Here is a 21,708-nt window from a genome sequence, read left to right as displayed (position 1 = left end):
AGTTATTCCATGCAAATGAAAATGAAAAGAAAGATGAGGTAGCAATATTTATATGAGACAAAATAGACTTTAAAACAAAGACTGTAATAAGAGACAAAAAAGGACATTACATAATGATAAAAGGATCAATCCACGAAGATATAACAATTGTAAATATATATGCACTCAACATAGGAACAACTAAATACATAGAGCCAATATTAACAGACATAAAGAAAGAAATTGACAGTAACACAATAACAGTGGGAGACTTTAGCATCCCACTTAAATCAATGAATACATCATCCAGACAGAAATTCAAAAAGAGTGACCTTAAATGATGCATTATACCAAATGGACTTACTAGTCATATATAGAACGTTCTATCCAAAAGCAGATGAATATACATTCTTTTCAAGTGTACATTGAACTATATTCAGGATAGATCCCATGCTAGACCACAAAGCAAGTTTCTGTAAATTTAAGAAAACTGAAATCATTTTAAGCATCATTTCCAACCACAACACTTTGAGACTAGAAATTAATTACAAGAAAAAAAAACTGCAAAAACACAAACTCATGGAAGCTAAACAGTATGCTACTAAACAAAATTTAAAAATCAAAGAGGAAAAAATCAAAAAGGAAATCAAAAAGTATCAGGAGATTAATGGAAATGAAAAGACAAGGATCCAAAATTCTATGGGAAGCAGAAAAGGCAGTACAAAGAGGGGACTTTAGAGTGATACAAGCTTACCTCTGGAAACAAGAAAAATCTCAAATAAACAACCTAACCTGATACCTAAAGGAACCAGAAAAGGAAGAACAAACAAAACACAAAGTCAGCAGAAGGAAAAAAATTATAAAGATCAGAGAGGATATAAATTAAATGGAGACTAAAAAAAAAAAAAAAAAAAAATTAAAAAGGTCAATGAAACCAAAACCTTGTTCTTTGAAAAGATAAAGGATCATAAAAGATTACTAAGAAAAACTATATGCCAATAAAATGGACAACCAAGAAGAAATGGGCAAATTCCTAGAAATGTACACTCTCCCAAGATTGTACCAAGAAGAAATAGAAAATACAAATAGACCAAATACTAGTAATGAAATTGAATCCATTAAAAAAAAAATAAAAACCAAAAAACAAACTACCAAGAAATAAAAGTCCAGGACCAAACAGCTTCACAGGTGAATTCTAGAAAACATTTAGAAAAGAGTTAACATTTATCCTTCTCAAACTACTCCAAAAAATTGCAGAGGAAATAGTGCTTTCAAACTCATTCTACAGCACCAGCATCACCCTGAAACCAAAACCAAAGGTATCAAACTAAAAAGAAAATTACAGGCCAATAGAACTGATGGACATAGATACAAAAATCATCAACATAATATTTACAAACCCAGTTCAACAATACAGTAAAAGGATGATACAGCATGATCAAGTGGGATTTATCCCAAGGATGTAAGGATGGTTCAATATTTGCAAATCCATCTATGTGATACACCACATAAACAAAGTGAAGAATAAAAATTGTGATCATATCAATAGATGCAGAGAAAGCTTTTCATAAAATTCAACACCCATTCTTGATCTAAACTCTCAATAAACTGGGAATAGAGGGAACATACGTCAACATAATAAAGACCCTATATACCCCACAGCTAACATCACATTCAGTGGTGAAAAGCTGAAAGCATTTACTCTAAGATCTGAAATCAGACAAGGATGTCTACTCTCACCACTTTTATTTAACATAGCATTAGAAGTCATAGTCACAGCAATCAGACAAGAAAAAAGTTAGTAATTCAAATTGGAAAGGAATAAATAGAACTGTCACTGTTTGTCCATGACATGATAAAATACATAGAAAATCCTAATGACACCACCAAAAAACTACAAAGAATTCTGTAAAGTTCCAAGATACAAAATTAATATACAGAAATCTGTTATATTTCTATACACTAACAATGAATGATCATAAAGAGAAATTAAGAAAACAATCCCATTTACAATTGCATCAAAAATAATAAAATACCTAGGAATAAATCTAACTAATGATGTAAAAACCTGTACTCAGAAAACTATAAGACACTGATGAAAAAGTTGAAGATGACACAAACGGGACTTCCCTGGTGGCACAGTGGGTAAGATGCCACACTCCCAATGCAGGGGGCCTGGGTTCGATCCCTGGTCAGGTAACTAGATCCCACATGCATGCCGCAACTAAGAATTCTCATGCCACAACCAAGGAGCCCATGAACTGCAACTAAGGATCCTGCCTACCACAACTAAGACCCAGTGCAACCAAATAAATAATAAATAAATAAAATATTTTTTATAAAGATGACACAAACAGTTAAAAAGATATATCATGTTCATAGATTGGAATAATTAATATTGTTAAAAGGACATACTATCCAAGGCAACCTACAGATTCATTGCAATCTGTATCAAAATCCCAATGGCATGCATTTTTCACAGAACTAGAGCAAATAATCCTAAAATTTATATGGAACCACAGAAGACCTCTAATAGCCAAAGCAATCTTGAGAAAAAAGAACAAAGCTGGAGGTATCATACTCCCAATTTCAAACTATACTACAAAGCTACAGTAATCAAAACAGTATGTTACTGGCACAAAAGCAGACACATAGATTAATGGAACAGAATAGAGAGACCAGAAATGAACCCACACTTATATGGCCAATTAACCTACAACAAAGGAGGCAAGAATATACAATGGGGAAAAGACAGCCTCTTCAAAAAATGGGGTTGGGAAAACTGGACAGCTACAAGCAAAAGAATCAAACTGGACTACTCTCTCACACTATGGACAAAAATTAACTCAAAATAGATTAAAGACTTAAATGTAAGACCTGAAACCATAAAACTCTAGAAATAGGCATTATGTTCTTTGGTTCTGCTTTTTTTTTAATTAAAAAAAAATTCAGGTAGTATGCTCTTTGACATTGGCCTTAGTAATACTTTTATTGGATATGTTTCCTCAGACAAGGGAAACAAAAGCAAAAATAAACAAATGGGATTCATCAAACTAAAAAGTTTTGTACAGCAAAGGAATCTATGAACAAAACAAAAAGGTCACCTACTGAATGGGAGAAGATATTGCAAACAGTATATCTGATAATGGTTTAATATCCAAAAAAGTATAAAAAACTCATAGAACTCAACATAAAGAAAAACATACAACCCAACTAAAAAATGGGTAGAGGATCTGAACAGACATTTTTCCAAAGAAGACATACATTTGGTCAAAAGGCACATGAAAAGATGCTCAACATCATTAATCATAAGGGAAATGCAAATCAAGACCACAATGAAATATCACCTCACACCTGTCAGAATGGCTATTATCAAAAAGACACAAATAACCAGTGCTGGTGAGGATGTAGAGAAAAGGGAACTCTGGTGCACTATTTGTGGGAATGTAAATAAGTGCAGCCACTATGGAATACATTAGGGAGGGTCCTCAAAAAATTAAAAATAGAAATACAATATTATCCAGCACTTCTACTCCTGGGTATTTATTCAAAGAAAATGAAAACACTAATTAGAAAAGATATATGCACTCCTATGTTTATTGCAGCATTATTTATAATAGCCAAGATATGGAAGCAACCTAAATGCCCATCAGTAGAAGAATGAATAAAGAAGATGTGGTCTATGTATACAATGGAATATTACTCAACCATATAAATAATGAAATCTTGCCATTTGTGACAACATGGATGGACCTAGAGGGTATTATGCTAAGTAAAATAAGTCAGACAAGAAAAGACAAATACTGTATGATTTCAATTATATATGGAATCTAAAAAACAAAACAATAAATAAACATAACAAAACAGAAGTAGAAATATAGAGAGAACAAATAGGTGGTTGCCAGAGGGAGGTGGGTGGGGAAAGGAAAGAAATAGGTGAAAGAAAATAGAAGTACAAACTTCCAGTTGCAAAACAAATGAGTCACAGGTATGAAATGCACAGTGTGGGGAATATAGTCAATAATCATGTAATATCTTTGTATGGTGACAGATCTTAACTAGACTTATTATGGTGATTATTTTGAAATATATAGCAATAGTGAATCACTATATTATGTAACTATAAGATAAATAAGTACAATGTGATAAATGTAATTAACACTGCTGTATGTAATACATGGAAGTTGTTAAGAGGGTAAATCCTAAGTGTTCTCAGTACAAGAAAAAAATACTTTTTTTCTATTTCTTTAATTTTGTATCTATATGAGATTATGGATGTTCATTAAACTTAAATTCCATGATGTATGTATGTCAAATCATTATGCTGTACACCTTAAGCTTATATAGTGCTGTATGTCAATTATCTCAATAAAACTGGAAGAAAAATTTAATTGACAAGAAAAGTTGACTTTAATAAATAAAGCACCAATTGCCTTTTCTTTGCTACTGTCTCCCTTTCTTTATTCCCAAGTTTCAGTATACTTACCTGAATCACACCTCCCAAGAAGGAAACAGCTGCAGCAACACCAATCCTTTGCATCTCAAAGTCAGATAAGCCCAGCACACTTGTGTTACTCTGTGTGGTAAGGTTCTGACTGTTCAGAGGGACAAGCCGTTCCACTGCATTAGCTGATATTAAGGATGTCAAGGCAAAGGTGCCTAAAGCGGGTGGGGGGGGGGATCTTCTGTTAGTAACAGACTCAATAAACATTATTGGATTCCACCATTAAAGTTGAATCCATGTTGTAAAACCAAAACAGATCTATTAGAAGCACTCTCTTCTGCACCCCCACTATTCCACCCTTCACTCCACGGAATAAACAGAAACCCACCTTTTTATATACATATATTTCTTCCACATATAGCCACGCCATCTACTTGCTATTCCCTCCTAGGCCATACATTTTCCTACCTCTCTGCAGACGTACATAGAGAATGTCCTCAGGACAGGGATTAAGATCATGGTGTGGATTTGAATCCAGCTCCTCCATTTATCACTATCATGATTTAGAGCACATTACTTTGAGTCTAAATCGCCTCATCCATAAAATGCGGGTAATAATGCCTATATTTTAGAGTTTGAGAAGAATATAAATGAGATGATAAATATGAAGACCTCAATAGGCTCAGTGGAAAATATGACTCTTTGCTGAATCTGGGGCTCATTGACTGAAATGCTTGCTCCTCCAATCTACTTATGAAAACATTCTTGTCTTTCCTGGTCTGGCTCAAATTCCATATTCAACATAGATCCATCCCAGGCCAGGTTAAATCTTTCCATTCCCTGTGCTCTCATAACAGAGTACACCTTTATTATAGTATAACAACAACATGCTGTGGCCCATAAAATGATGAAACATACCATTTCTGTCTACTGTAACTAGATAAGTTTCAAAGGTATTTCCCAGGAATTGTCCTGGCCTCACACAAATGCAGGACCATTTTCAGTGTGTTCCCCTCTTCCCACCAAGAGTTCTGATGCTCTTATCTTGGCACAGCATGTCTGAGAACGTAGCCACACCGGCAGGGAAATGCCATTTCCCAAAGAGAGGGTTCAGCAATTTTGGATTAAAGAAACAAATTGCAGCATGGTGCAAACATTCCTCCAACCCTTTACCTAAAGACCTTACTTTGCCCCAGGTCATAAATGACACTGTGTAAAAAAGGGCCTGTCACAAGATGTAGGCATCTCAACAAATGGCATGCAGCCTCATAGGGCAAGAGAGCCAAGTCAGACAGAAACAAGGTCTCAGTGGAAAGCCGACACAGACAATCCTTTGGTTTTACAGGATAAGCGAGGCAGTATGTGCTGTGATTCAGAATAGTATGGTGATTGTAGCCTCCAATAAACCTCACCTTAAATCTCAGTACCATCTTAATCTCTTTATCTAAAGACAGAAAGCATTCCTCACCCAATGAGGTTGTGATGAGACTTAAATGAAATAATGTACTATACCACATATCACAATATATTGCATGTAGCTGACACCTAAAAAAGGTAATTCTTAATAAGATTAAAACCAGAATGCTCTGTTATAGTCTGTTATTCAATGTTCACTGTTCCATTGAATTGATGGTATATAAATACATAGAGAAAATTGAATATAGTTCTCTTAGGGAGCTAAGTCATTCTCAATAAATCATCAATAAATATCAACTGTCATGATCAATCTTCTCATCATATAGTACTAAATGCCATAGGATCTGCTCTTGCCTTATTTTTTCAAGATATGCTACAACAGAATTTCTCAAAGTCTAATATTCCTGAAAGTAAAGAAGTGTGTATTTTGGTCTTTAAATCTAGAACATAGAGCAAAATGATTTGTACAAAAGCCACTGAACAAATGACTAGCGAACTGAGAACAAAAATGATCTAGAGTTAATTTTTGAGTTTAGGCCTAACTTTCCTAAGATTTGAAAGAAGATAAGAAGGAATTGAATGGTAAGAGAGAACAGCCATCAAAAATGTTTTGTTGAGAAAAGAAAAGTGAGTCTCACCTGTGTGTGAGTCACATCCCAAGAAATTCTCTAGAGAGAGACATTGCCAGCAATGGATATGGGGCTACCTACTGTGCCAACATGGTTATGGGAGTATTGCCTCTTTTCAAAGGATGACACTTTGCTGTTTCTGAGACAGTTGATAACAATCAAGGATGTTGAGGCTGCTGGTGACTATATGATGATGTTGTGAATGACATTTTAACTTCTTTATCTTATTGGTCTTGCTTTGTCTTTATCTCCTCCCTACTACTCCTCTGCTCTTTCCTTCACTTTCTCAACTTTTCATTCTGGTTAGGCTTTAAGCCTACTAGTGGTACCCTTAAATACCACTAAACCCATCTACTAGCTTAAGAGCGGGTGGCAAGACCTAATAGGAAGTGAATTGGGGCCTCAGAATTGGACAGGCCTAAGTTCAAATTCCTAGTCAAGTTACCTAACCTCTCTCAGCTTGCTTATTTGTAAGATGATGATAAAATATCTAGCTACAAAATTTGGGTAGAGATTAAATGATATTTCATATATAAAAACATTTGTCACAATTCCTACCACATTAGGTAAATAATTGTTTGCTTATTTTCTTTTCTTCTACAGCGTATTCTATGGTCTCCCTAATCTTTTCTCTAAATTAATGAACATATTTTTCTCTTTAAAATTTTTTTCTCTAATTTAGAAGATAATTATGTCCTACAAATTGTCACATATGGGTTATCTTCAACAATTTTTTTTCCACTGGATTGTTTCTGTTCTTTTCCTTTTTATTCTAAGTTATGTTCTTTGCAAGTCACAAGAAGCAATCAATGATTTATTCCTTTTTAAAATATATATGTATTTTAAATTAAAATAAGAAAATTGTGCTGTTAAAAATACAGCACATTTGGTGTCTTTATATTCTAGCTTTTGAATTATTTGCTTTTAAAGATACCTCAAGCATTATTTATTATTGCATTTAGTAATTCATTATTGCATTCTGATTACCTGAGTTAGAGGTAAAATCCCAGATAAAGTGATTTTTCTTTATGAAAGCAACATCAATCTCTTAATAGTAAAATGGAAGTAGGCATTTCCACACACATATATACACCAAAATAAAGTACAATAATATTATTTAAAAGAAAAATATGTTCTCTATACTAAATGTTTGCAGAAAATTTAGGTTGGTTCCTATAATTAAGATCATAGGAAGGTCAAAAATTATTAGCTTGTATATTTCTCCTGATATATATATATTATATATATTATATTTAATATTATTAAATTTGTTAAATACAGAGCCTTATACAAGTGGTAATGTGTATATACATAAATATAATACTATGAGGAAAAAGGATCATTTCTTCTTTACTGATTCTAAAGAATTCTAAATCTGTTGGGATAAAAAGAGAAATGAGGAGGTCCAGATGACTCTGTCTTTTGGAGAAGTGCTTATGCAGAAATAAAATGCCTTAAGCATTTATTGTGCTATACAGTATCTATAGTAAAGTCTGTAAATTATATGTATTTTGAAATGTATATTATTTACCTAGTAGACTACAAGATTCCTATAGCTGTTAATAATATTTGTTAAATACAAAGTTTTATATAAATGGCAATTTCAAAACCATGTCACCAGTAAAATATTTATGATTCCTTAGGAAATAAAGTGGTTTATGTAAATACATACTTAGGTATATCAAGTTAAGTATTTTTGACTTCTTAAAGTAATTATGGTCTATTGGGAAATTTTTTTTTACCTTTTCTTTTATCCTTTGTTTAACAGAGGAGATGTTTTGAGTACAGCTCTAAAAATAATCTGCTTTTTCTTGTTAATGACATATTTAAATGTTTTGAAGAATGAAAATAAATTTCCCTAGGAAATTAGGGAGCAGGAAATTTTGAATGTAATAGGCTTCAAGAACTTCTAATTCATTATTGTGCTTTTCTCCCTTTACATCAACACAAAAGGAAACTGCATTCTTGAGCAGCTGGTTGTAAAGAGGAAAAGCTTGGGCTTCAGATTTGGCCACATCTGGGTTGTAATCCATGCACCTACAACTTAATCTGTGCTGTCACAGAAAACTTTATGAAATGAAGAGGTATTTTTAACCTAAATATGCAAATAATGATGTCTATTTAAAATAATTGTATTAAGATAAAATAACATATGTAAAGCTCTTAATAAAGCATCTAATAAATAGTACATCTAAGGTTCTCAAATTTAAGTACATATATACACATACATGTGTAGATAGATAGATTTTTTTTTAAAAAACTGGAGATTGTGTGAAAATGCTGATTCTGATTGAATAGATCTGAAGTGAGAACCAAGATTTTACATTTCTAGCAAGATTCCACATAAAACTGATCCTGCTGGTTCGTGGACCATACTTTAGGTAGCAGTGTTGTAAATGTCTGATAATTGTTGATCCTATCCTCCATGACAAAGTTGATTATATAAGAAGCCAAATTTACATAAATAAGACATTATTTTATGGGTTAATTTCTGCATGAGAAAATGCATGTATCAATGTGGTAGGCAGAATTATGGCCTTCCAAATGCATCCACATCCTGTAAATACCTTATGTTACATGTCAAAGGGTAATTAATGTTGCAGATGGAACTAAGGTTGCTAATAAACTGACCTTCAGATAAGAAGATTATCCTGGATTGTCCAGGTGTACCCAGTGTAATCACAAGGGTCCTTTAAACATGGAGGATGGAAGCAAAAGATCATAATCAGAAAGAGATTTCCCTGCTGGCTCTGAAAATGAAGCATTTGAGCCAAGAATTCAGGAAGCCTCTAGAAGCCGGAAAAGTTAAGAAAACCAAATTGTTCTCTAGAACCTCCAGAAAGAAATGCAGCTCTACTGACATCTCATTTTTAGCCCTGTGGGCCTCATTTCAAACTTCTGATCTCTAAAACTATGGGATAATAAATTTTTCTTGTAGGAAATAAAGTTTTCTTCAATAACACAAACTGACCACTGAAGAAATAGACACAAAATGGTATTACTTGCTTATAGACTGATATCTTGCATAAACAAAATGGATAAAAATGCCTCTATGGATATTTCCCCTTGAGTACTTTTATTATTATTACCATAATATTTAAGATTAAGGTATCATTTTTGTAATGATAGCAGCTTTTATTAATTTTTATGTAGCAAGTAATAAATTAGACACCTGTACATCAATTATCTCATCAATACAATCATGATTTTTTTTGCCATTTTACTATCAAGAAAGCAGCAAATAGGCCTTTAAAACTTTGCCCAAGCTCATGCAGATAGCAAACACCAAATGTGACACACACCCAAGTCTATCTAACTTCCAAGCCCTTGTTTTTAACCAGGCTGCTCTATTATCAGATTACTTGTTCACATTTTATTTGGTAATGAAATGCTAAGCAATGTAAGAGATATACTAATTAGAGGGCATTGTAGAACCTAGCTTGGAAGAACTTAAAAGATTGTTTAATCTAAATATTAATTACATGGAAAATAATTTTTAATATTTGAGTAACTAAATTTTATAGTCTTTTCCTCAAAGTGCTTATTTTCATTTCATTGTAAATTCAGAACATTTATCCTTCTCTTACAGTCTTTTTACAACTTAAAAATGAACAGAATCTCTAACAATAACCTTGGTTACATAGTAATATAGCAATAAATCACAGTATGTATTGAGGCACAGAAAGTTAAATGTCTTGCCCTAATATTTGCTGATATTATTTGCTGATAATATTTGCCCTAATATTTTCAGTAGTAAAGTAAGAATTACATTGGAAATGTAATCCGTAACAAATGATCACTTGAGTCCCCTTCATTAGTAGTATGAGAAGCATAAGCATAGACAGAAATTATTACCTGTGGCAACATGACGTCCCATTCCAAATATGGCATAAATGATGGCAGGAAACAGAGACCCATACAAACCAAACACGGGGTGCACAGATGAGAGAACAGCAAAGGCCAACCCTGTGAAGAAGAACCACGGTAAATCTTATAATCCCAAGATACAGTCCATTACAAAGTAGAATGGATATTGGTTTATTTAATGATGAAAGGAATTATGATGTAATTATTCTACTTGCTCAGTGAAAGACTAGCATCATTGTCCTAAATAACAGAAAATTTACTCATTAGTTCATATTTACATTTCAATTCTAAAACCATTCTTTTTGGCCTACTACTTTTTACTTGATTACAGAGATGGCTACAAGAAGACATTAGCTCAGAGTGTCTTCCTGGTAAAAGTGAGAATCATTTTCACATGTTCATTCTATTCACACAATAGCATCTGTGAGATAGGCAGAACTAGTAGCAATACCACTGACAAATAAGAAGCCTGACATGAAAGGTAATTAAGGCTGGGGCAAAAAGGATGCACACATTCAAAGGTGCCTGGTTGTCTGGCTAGCTGGCTGGCCTAAGATTGTGTATCCCAGTGTTGGGCCAGTGTGTGAATCCATGCATATCTCATAACTGGACCCCAGCCTATATCCAGGTACAATTTCTTAGAGTGAAAAAAAATCAACTTCATTTATTCAAAGAATAAGTAAGGTGTACCTTAAAACTGTTCATTTTTGTTCTCCTTAGATACTACTGCCTGCACAGTTTGTTTGTCACAGGCACATAGAAAATTTTCCTAGACATGTCTAAATTACCACTAGCTATTTAAACGTGACCACAGTATGCATGAGGATAAACTGATTAAAGTGATCTTGTTTGCCGCTGATCCTTGGCATTAAACAGCTAGTTCTGAGGCAGGAGATAGATGGGCCCCAGGATAGAGATTTACAACTTGCCCGCCTGTTTACATTCCTTGGGGAGAGAAAAAGATGGGCTTCAGGCTGGACACTTACAACTAGCCTCCTGTTTACATTTCCTGAGACAGGAGATAGGTGGGCTCCAGGTTAGATATTTACAACCAGCCTCCTGTTTGCACTTTGAAATAGAAATAACAACAGAACAGGGTAAATAGCTAGGTTTTGTCTCCTGAGGACACTCTAAGATAACAGTCATGGCAGGAACAGAGAGGGGCTAAACCCTGTCTGAGTAAAGATCAAGAGGTCATGCATTTCCCATCCTTGGGGCAAGGGAGACACTGCACATGCGCAGAAAGGCTCAAAAAGGAGGGGGCACTACCCCATAATATGTGATGCTAAGGCCACCCCTGGGCTGAAATCCATTTTGGAAAAAAGTTGCGCATGCATATTGGGAAGCGTCCTACGGCAGGTCAGGTGTGGAAGAAGAAACCAGATAATTGGCCAAAGGTAAACAAAGACCCGGAAGAACTGCCCTATATAAGTGACTTAACCGCCTCTTTACTGCTCTCCTCCTCATTAGGGAGGACGCCCACACCCTTTCTCTCTGGGTGTGCGTCTCTGCCTCGCTTCTATCTTAACTAAACAATTTCTTTGTGTTCTATCCCACTTGTTGTGCTATGTCTCTAATAATAAACTTTGTACCTGTTTTTACAGTTTTTGCCTCCATGAGAAATGCATTTTTCACGGGGGGCGAGAGCCGAGGAAAAATAACTTCTAGCCTCTAGTCCTTGATGGTCTGGTGGCTAAAGTTCCTGGTTTTCATCCAGGCTACCCAGGTTCAATTCCTGGGCAGGGAATTAATCCATCGCTCACTGCTGCCTCTCCAAGATCAGTTCAGCTAGGTTCTGATAATCCGTTCAAGTTTACACGGTTTAATGATAGCCATTTGATTGAACATAATGGACTTGACAAGCTACAAAAAGATTTGGGGAAGGAGCTGGCATTAGAACCTAGATTACTTGAACATTAGGCCAGTTAATTATTCACACTATGGAGCCTGGCAATCTGGTTCCCATATCAGTACTTTTTACTGTTTAACCTTTACTATTTTAAAGTTAAGTTTAATCTCTTTAAAATAAATAAACTCTAGTTTTACATCAAATATTTTGTTTTAAGAAGTACAAGATATTTCAGTTACAATTAAAATGCATGAAAGATCTACCAATAACCAGTCCCTTCTTCAGTGTTAAAAACCTGCTTGGGTTGCTTGTTTGCTGACAATGTATTCCTAAAAGTCTGGTGAAGACAAATAAAAAGTTGTTATAGAAGAGTCAGTGGCAGAGGCTGCTCTAGAATTTCACACAGGCAGGATGAGAGGCAGCAATCTTGCTGTTGAGAAAGGTCGTGTGAAAGTGCAGGTCTCCAAGCCAGGTTAACATTATAAAGCTAAACTTTCCCCCACCCCAATAACAAACACCTCCTGGCATTTATTATAGTGTAAGCAACTGTGTAAAAACATTGCGTGCATTAAATCAGTCATATGGAAAGCTAAAAAACAACTTTTTCTCATCCATTTTCAGAATGAGTTACCTGATAAAAATTACCTATCAAGAGACAGAAATACAGAGTGCTTCCAAGTAAGAAAAAATGTTGCCCGCATTTCAGATCACCCAGATCTACTAAATAAGTGATGGGGGGAAAGGGAAATATGCATGTGGTATATTTAACAAAAGCACCTTGGCTGAATTGCATGGACACTAAATTCTGAGAGATGAGGTAAATACCAACAGAATCAAGTTTGCCGGAAGTACCCTATTTGGCTACATTTCTACTCCACCTGCAACAGCAAATGTAAATACAAAACTAGAAGCAGCTGGATTCTCTCCTCTTGCCTTGTGAATAGGTACTTTTTGTTTGCTTTATTACAAAACTCATCTCTCTCTCTCTCTGTTCATCCCAAGTGAAATCTATAAAAAATTAGTTCAAAAACAGAATTTCTTTGGATCTCTTATTCCTATCAAATTAAAATAGGAATAATCATGGAAAACATTTCTAACTGCAATCTTTAAAAGATCTCTAGACCTATAAATGCAAAATATCACTTCAGTAGATTTTACAAGAACAATCTCAAAAGCCAGAAATCATGTAGACACTTCCTTTATCTCAAATGACACTGATACTGAGCTTTCACATTAAGCAAGTGTTGTACACTCTCAGTGAGAATCTACTTCTCTGCTAATATGACAATGAACAATGGCCAAAATGAAGGAATGAACTAATTCAGAAATACAATGCTTTAAAATTTCAAGTACCCCTTCCATAGATAACTAAAAAACCCAAACCACCCTCCCATACCCACCTCCAAAAAGGAGAGGAAACTGCATAAAGTTTTCTTTCTCTGATTCATTTATTATTCTGGTTCATACTGTAACCAAAATACATATTTTCATACAAACTAAAATATGTTAAATCCTCCAAAAATAATGAAAATATTAACTAGTTAGAGTCACTTACAAATTAGTAGAATTATCTACACTTTTCTCCATGTTTAATAAAACAGGGTGTTCAATTCAGTCAGAGCAGAATTAGAACTTTCTATTACTTTGGGGGAAAATTGCTGCAAATACTGATAGATATTTGTATTATTTAATCTCACTTAGATAAGAGCAAAAGCAACACAATAAACAAAAGTATAGAAGGATAAAAACAAAATGGGTATTAGGCCAAAGGGTGCCAAAAGGGGACAGAGGAGGAATGAGAGGAGAAATGGAGAGAGAGAGAGAGAGATTGATTGATTGATTGATTGGAGGAGAAAACCCATAACGAGATCTTTAGATAGCTGATTATTTTTAAAAATCAAAAATCATGTATTGGTAATGCAAGTCTGATATATCCACTAAAGAATGGTCACTAGAAGACTTTGAAAGGTTCAATTTTTAAGAAAACATGTTTTATAGGTGTGATAACGGTTATTATAGTAGAAGAGACTCCATATTCCCATGTCAATATTATCAGCAGTTTCAGGGCTTATGAACACTCCCCACCTTTTGAGGGACCCTGAGTGTGAAGTTGGACATTTACCACTGGCACCCCTTGCCCCTCCAACCCAAGCTACAGTGAAAATGGCTTCCCTAGACTGAGTGCCTGACTCCTGCCAAGGAAGAACACGAAAGCAGGTAGTTAGCTTACTCTGCCTCTGCACTTACTACAATCTCTTGGCTGAGATTGCTAGAAAGTGACCAATCACTGCTAGTGAGAATGAGAACTGTTTATCACAGAGATGATATTTTATATTTTAAGATACATATTTTTATTTCAGCTTCAGACCAGTTTTATTTGGATTTGCATGATAGCAATTATTTAGAAAATTAAAGAAAACTGGAACTGCAAAAGATCATGTCTAGAAATTGAATAGTGTATCTGAAGTTGTTAATTGGTGCTGGAATTACATACAGAGAGCTGCTCTATTGGGGACTTTATATTTTCTTGGCTTAGTGACCTCACTTCTTTATTGAGAGTCCAGGCAGCTAAGACTCAGAGGCACTGGTTTATTCCCCTCAAGCATGAATACAAGAACAGCAGTATTTCATAGACTGTAGCATTTAGTTATGGAGCTTCAAATACTACCCAGAAAACTACAGTTACCACAACTCAATGAAACAACTATTCCAGTAGAATTCACTGCTCCCAGAATGTCAATTCTTTTCATGAAACACCTTTGAGCTTTCTTAGGGGTTGAACTGTTCCCCACTCTGATTCATATGTTGAAATCCTAATTCCTAGCACCTCAGAATATGACCTTATTCGGAAATAGGGTCATTGCAGATGTAATTGTGTAGGATGCAGTCATCCCAGAATACAGTGAGTTTATAAACCAATATGACTGATAAAAGAATGCCATGTGAAGAAACATAAGCACACAGGAAGAATACCATACAAAGATGAAGGCAGAAATCAGGATAATGATTCTGCATACCAAGAACACCAAAAGTTGCCAGCAAACCACCAGAAGCTAGGGGAGTGGCACATTAACAAATTCTCCCTCACAGCTCTCAGAAGAAATCAACTCTACTCATACCTCGATTTTAGAATTCTAGCCTCCAGAACTGTGGGGTAATAAATTTCTGTTGTTTAAGTCACCCAGCTTATGGTATTTTGTTATAGGACCCCTAGCAAACATACAAGTATTTGTTTTTGGAGGGAGCAGAAAGTAAGAGGTCATTTGATGCTGTGGTGTTCAATCTCACATTCTGAACAGGACTGAAACACTTATCCTTAAAAAATATTAAATAATATTACCAACTTTGAACTTCCAATTCATAATCCCTAAATCTATATAATATCATTAAAAATTCATATTTTGAATCATCTAAAATAGCATCTAAGCAATTTAGTTCCTAAATAATGAGTGTCTAGAAATTAAGTTGCTAAATGTTAAAGATAGTCTTCTGAAGACTGCTTACTCAAAACTCAGAAGTGAAAGGTAAAGTCCCATTCAATCTCTATTATACATGGTACCATCACTAGAAGTTATGTTGGCAGGAGTCTCAAGGGCACTATTCTTAGTACTCAGCTTCTATAACTTTAAGGAAATGGAGCTTACTGAGTGTCTAAAGGCAAATGTGAGTAAATTTGGGCCAACCACATTTGGAACTGTGGTCAGTCTTTCAAGGCTTTGTAGAACTGAGTTTCTACAAGAAGTAACTTCTTCCACGAGAAGTAATACAATTTAATTGTCTCATTAGTTTCTCCAATTTCTAGTACACAAGAAAGAAAATAGTTGTAAAAATACTAAGAAAGCTGAACTCATGCTGACCTGCTCAAGCAAAGCTCTTACAGGCTCTTGGCCTCTGCGGCCAGCCCATATCTAACCTAACCTGCTGCTAGATCATTCAGTAGCCTTGTGTAAATTAGAAAAAGGGACCCCCTGCTAGATGATCTAACCAACCTTATTTGTGAACAATGACTGAGGAAATGCCACTCTCCAAAAAGCACTGATAGCTTCCCCCTATCTTCTACAAAAATGGAAAGCTTTGGTCAATTCTGAAAATGTTCATTTCTCAAAATTATGTTAAAGCACTGTATTCATTTTTTGGAAGTTGCCAAAGAGAAACCAAACAATGATTTTCAATTCTAAGTGTTGAGCTCACAGGTGAATTACTACATTTGGCTATAATAGAAGAGGAGATATTTATTTTAAAACCAAAGGTAAGATTTTTTATCCTAATAAGTCAGACTACATGATAAATCATAGCATTATCCCACCAGAGTGCATCCCTGTGCACAATCACAAGGGAGCTAAGCTAGATCCAGGGAAGAGTCCACCACCATTGAAGAGTTTCCTATGCATTCCTGTTCACATTTGGGAAGGGGCAGCTCAGTGGTGTGGCACCAACCTCTCTGGCCCTGACCCAGCCTCTAACCAAGGTGCACACACTGGGGAAAAAGTAAAATCAGCACAGAAGTGCAGCCCCAAGCCCTCAGGTCATAGCTACCTCCCACCTCCACCTCAAACCAAGGTGGAGACTGCCATCACACTCGAGAAACCCAACTTTGCTACTGCTCCAGCCCCTCAGGCCCCAAACCCAATTGGACTGTGATGACCACTGAGTATAGTAGAAGCCTGACTTGCACCTGGCTCTGGCTCAAGCTCCTCCAATTCCAGACCACCCACTAAGGTGGTGGCTGCCAGCACAGAGGAAGAGGAGCTCACGATCACTTCAGATACAGCTCTCCCACCAAAGACATGGGCACATGCAGACTACATAGGGATGCTCACACACAAGGGCACTGGGAACATGCAGACTGCATAGGGATGCCTTCAAGATCAGGATAGGTAAGTGTTTCACATCATTTCATAGAGTCAGAGAAAGTTAAACAAATTAAGAAGACAGAAGAATATGTTTCACATGAAAAAATAAGAAAAAAGCCCTGAAAAAACCCTAATGAAACAGAGATAATTTACCTAATAAAGAGTTCAAAGCAATACTAATAAGAATGCTAACTGAACTGGGGAAAAGAACAGATTAACATAACGAGAATTTTAACAAAGAACTGGAAAATATTATAAAGAACCAGTCAGAGCTAAAGAAACAATAACTGAAATTAAAAATACACTGGAGGGAATTAATAGCAGATTAGGTGATACCGAAAAAAACATAAGTAATCTGTAATACAGAATAATGGAATTCACACAGTCAGGAAAGCAAAACGAAAAACAAATTAAAAATAATGAGGACATTTTAAGAGACCTCTGGTACAACATCAAGCATACTAACATTCACATTATAGGGGTCCCAGAAGGAGAAGAGAGAGAAAAAAGAGTTCAAAAAATATTTGATGAAATTATGACTAAAAACTGAAGAATTAAACAGATGTCCAAGTACAGGAAGCACAGAGAGTCTCAAATAAGATGAAGTTAAAGAGACCCACACAAAGATATATCATAACTAAAATGGCAAAAGGTAAAGAGTTAAAGACAGCAAAAGGAAAAAAAGAGTCACATACAAGGGAAACCCCATAAAACTATAAGCTGATTTTCAGCAGCAACTGCAGGCCAGAAGGGAGTGGTGTAATATAATTAAAGTCCTGAAAGAAAAAAAATGTACAACCTAGGATACTCTCTCCAGCAAGGTTATCGATCAAAACTGAAGAAGCTATAACTTCTTAGAGAAGCAAAAAATAAAAGAGTTCAGCAATACTAAATTGACCTGACAAGATGTGTTAAAGGGTCTTCTTTAAGTGAAAAAGAAAAGGTTACAACAAAAAACAAGAAATTACAGGAGGAGGAAAATTCCACTGGCAAAGGAAAATTTAAAGACTGTGGTTCAACAATTGAAATAAGCTAGTACAAAGGTTAAAGACAAAAATTGAAAAATCAGCTATGATTGCAATAAACAGTTAAGGGATCGACATGAAGATGTAAAATATGACATCAAAAACACAAAGCACTGTTGTGGGGGAGGAAAAAAGTATGGAACTTTTAGAATGTGTTTGAGTTAAATAAGTATCAGTTTAAAATAAGTAGATATAGTTATAGTTCAATATATATGAACTCCATGGTAACCAGAAATCAAAAACTTATAATAGATATACAAAAACTAGAGAGAAAGGAACGTGAACATAACACTAAAGAAAATCATCAAACCACAAGTGAAATGCTAAAAGAAGAAGAAAAGAACAAAGAAGAACTACAAGAAAACAAATAACAAAATGGCAGTAAGTATATAACAAACAATCAATTTAAATGTCAATGCACTAAATGTACCAATCAAAAGACATAGGGTGGCTGATTTTATAAGACAAAACCGAAAACACCATTCTATATGCTTCCTACAAGAGATTCACTTCAGAGCTAAGAAACACACAGACTGAAACTGAGGGGATGGAAAATGATATTCCATGCAACGGGAAGTGAAAAGAAAGCTCGGGTAGCAATATTCATATCAAAGTAAACTTTAAAACAAAGTTTATAATAAAAGACAATGAAGGATATTATATAATAACAAATAAATCAATACAAAAAGATGATACAATATTCACAAACATATATGCACCTAATGTAAGAGCACCTAAATATATAAAGCAAATATTAAAAGACACAAGGAGAAATTGACAGTAACACAATAATAGCAGGGGACTTTAACACCCCACATACATCAATGGACAGATCATCCAGACAGAAAAATCAAAAAGGAAAGAGTGGCCTTAAATAACACAGTAGACCAGTTGAACTTAATAGATATCTACAGTACATTCAATCCCAAAACAGCAGAATACACATTCTTTTCAAGTGCACATGAAATTTCTCCAGGATAGATCATATGATAGGCCAGAAAACATGTCTCAACAACCTTAAGAGGATAGAAATTATATCAAACATCTTTTCCAAATACAATGGTGTGAAACTAGAAATCAATTACAGAAAGAAAAATGGAAAAACACAAACATGGAGAGACTAAACAACATGCTACTAAAAAAACAATGGATCAATGAAGAAATCAAAGTGGGAACCAGAAAATACCTTGAGGCAAATGAAAACGAAAACACAAATTTCCAAAGTCTACGATACACAGCAAAAGCAGTTCTAAGAGAAGTTTATAGTGATTAATACCTACCTCAAGAAACAAGAAAAATCTCAAATAAACAATCTAATCTACCATCTAAAGGAATTAGAAAAAGAAAAACAAACAAAGCCCCAAAGTCAGCAGCAGGAAGGGAATAGGAAAGATCAGAGAGGAAATAAATAGAGACGAAAAAAGCAACAGAACAAAAAATCAATGAAACCAAGAGCTGGTTTTTTGAAAGGATAAACAAAATTAATAAACCTTCAGCCAGGCTCACTAAGAAGAAAAGAGAGGAATTAGAAAAAGAACAAACAAGCTCAAAGTCAGCAGAAGAAAGGAAATAATAAAGACCAGAGAATAAATAAATAAAATAGAGATCAAAAAGGCAATAGAATAGATTAAAGAAAATAAGAACTGGTTTTTTGAAAGTATAAACAAAATTAATAAATCTTTAGCCAGGCTAACTAAGAAGAAAAGAGAGGACCCTAATAACAAAATAAGAAATGAAAGAGGAGAAATAACAACCAATACCACAGAGACACAAAAAACTGTAAGAAAATAATATGAACAGTTATATACCAACAAATTAGACAATCTAGAAGAAATGGTCAAATTTCTAGAAACATACAACCTACTAAGACTGAATCAAGAAGAAACAGACAATCTGAACAGACTGATTACTAGAACTGAAGTTGAACTTGTAATAAAAAATTCCCAGCAAAAAAAAAAAGTGCAGGACTGGACTGCTTCACAGGGAAATTCTACCAAAATATAAAGAAGAGCAAATACATATCTTTCTCAAACTATTCAAAAAATTGAAGAGGATAGGACACTCCCAAATTCATTCTATAAGGCCCAATTACCATGATACCAAAACCAGACACTAAAAAAGAGAAAAGAAAATTACAGGTCAATATCTTTGATGAATATAGACGCAAAAATCTTCAACAAAATGTTAGCAAACCGAATCCAACAATATAGAAAAAGATCATAAACCATGATCAACTTGGATTTATTCCAGGGATGCAAGGATGGTTCAACATCTGCAAATCAATCAATGTGATACATCATATTAACAAAAGGAAGGATAAATATCATGTGAATATCTCAATAGACACAGAAAGAGCATTTGACAAAAATTCAACATTGATTCATGATAAAAACTCTCATCAAAGTTGGTATAGAGAGAACATATCTCAACAAATAAGGTTATTTATGACAAACACACAGTTAACATCATACTCAATGGTGAAAAGCTAAAAGCCTTTCCTCTATTTTCAGGGTAAGACAATGATGCCCACTCTCTCACTTCTATTTAACATAGTATTGGAAGTCCTAGCCACAGAAATCAGACAAGAAAAATAAATAAAAGGCATCCAATTTGGAAAGGAAGAAGTAAAACCATCACTATTTGCAGAATGGCATGATCCTTTATATAAAAAACCCTAAAGTCTCCACCAAAAACTATTAGAACTAATATATAAATTCAGAAAAGTTGCAGAATACAAGATTAACATACAGAAATCTGTTGCTTTTCTATACACTAATAATGAACTCACAGAAAGAGAAATTAAGAAAAAAATCCCATTTAAAATCACATCAAAAATAATAAAATACCTAGGAATACACTTAACCAATGAGGTGAAAGACCTGTACACTGAAAACTATAAAACATGAAGGAAATTGAAGATGATAGAAAGAAATGAAAAGATATCCTGTGCTCTTGGGTTGGAAGAATTAATATTGTTAAAATGGCCATACTACCCAAAGCAATTTACAGATTCAATGTAATCCATATCAAAATACCTATGACATTTTTCAAAACTAAAACAAATAATCCTAAAATTTGTATGGAACCACCAAAGACCCCAAATAGTCAAAGCAATCTTAAGGAAAAAGAACAAAGTAGGAAGTATCATGCTCCCTGAATTCAGAATATACTACAAAGCCACAGTAATCAAAACAGTATGTTACTGGCACATAAACAGACACATAGATCAATGGAACATAACAGAGAGACCAGAAATAAACCCACACACATATGTTCAATTAATCTATGATAAAAATATACAATGGGGAAAAGACAGTCTCTTCAAAAATTGGCGATGGAAAAAATGAACAGCTACATGTAAAAAATGAAGTTAGAACATTTTCTCACACCATGTACAAAAATAAATTAAAAATGGATTAAAGACCTAAATGTAAGACCAGAAACCATGAAATTCCTAGAAGATCATAGGCAGTATGCTCTTTGACATAAGTCTTAGCAATATTTTTTTGGATCTGTCACTTCAGGCAAGGAAAACAAAAGTAAAAATAAACAAATGGGACCTAATTAAACTTAAAAGCTTTTGCACAGCAAAGAAAACCATTGACAAAATGAAAAGACAACCTACTAAATGGGAGAAGATATTTGC

At 34.5% G+C, this 21,708-nt stretch overlaps 1 protein-coding gene across 3 annotated transcripts in view; it reads right to left on the bottom strand.

Annotated features, from left to right (window-relative positions):
- Nucleotides 1-21,708, bottom strand: part of SLC26A7 (solute carrier family 26 member 7) — a 198,697-nt gene that overhangs the window by 133,983 nt on the left and 43,006 nt on the right. For 2 of the 3 annotated variants that reach the window (XM_061171383.1, XM_061171386.1), the window contains exons 2-3: nucleotides 10,324-10,434; nucleotides 4,466-4,638 (exon numbers count right to left, since the gene is read on the bottom strand). In XM_061171383.1, the coding sequence (XP_061027366.1) occupies nucleotides 4,466-4,638; nucleotides 10,324-10,434 (284 nt within the window). Of the gene's footprint in view, nucleotides 1-4,465; nucleotides 4,639-10,323; nucleotides 10,435-21,708 lie in introns of those variants that run through there. The other variant, XM_061171384.1, reaches the window with a different exon arrangement.

Source organism: Eubalaena glacialis, chromosome 17, assembly GCF_028564815.1.
Source record: "Eubalaena glacialis isolate mEubGla1 chromosome 17, mEubGla1.1.hap2.+ XY, whole genome shotgun sequence".
NCBI classification, from domain to species: Eukaryota; Metazoa; Chordata; class Mammalia; order Artiodactyla; family Balaenidae; genus Eubalaena; species Eubalaena glacialis.
The sequence above is the reverse complement of the archived record's forward strand: the minus strand, read 5'-3'. Positions and strand labels throughout refer to the sequence as shown.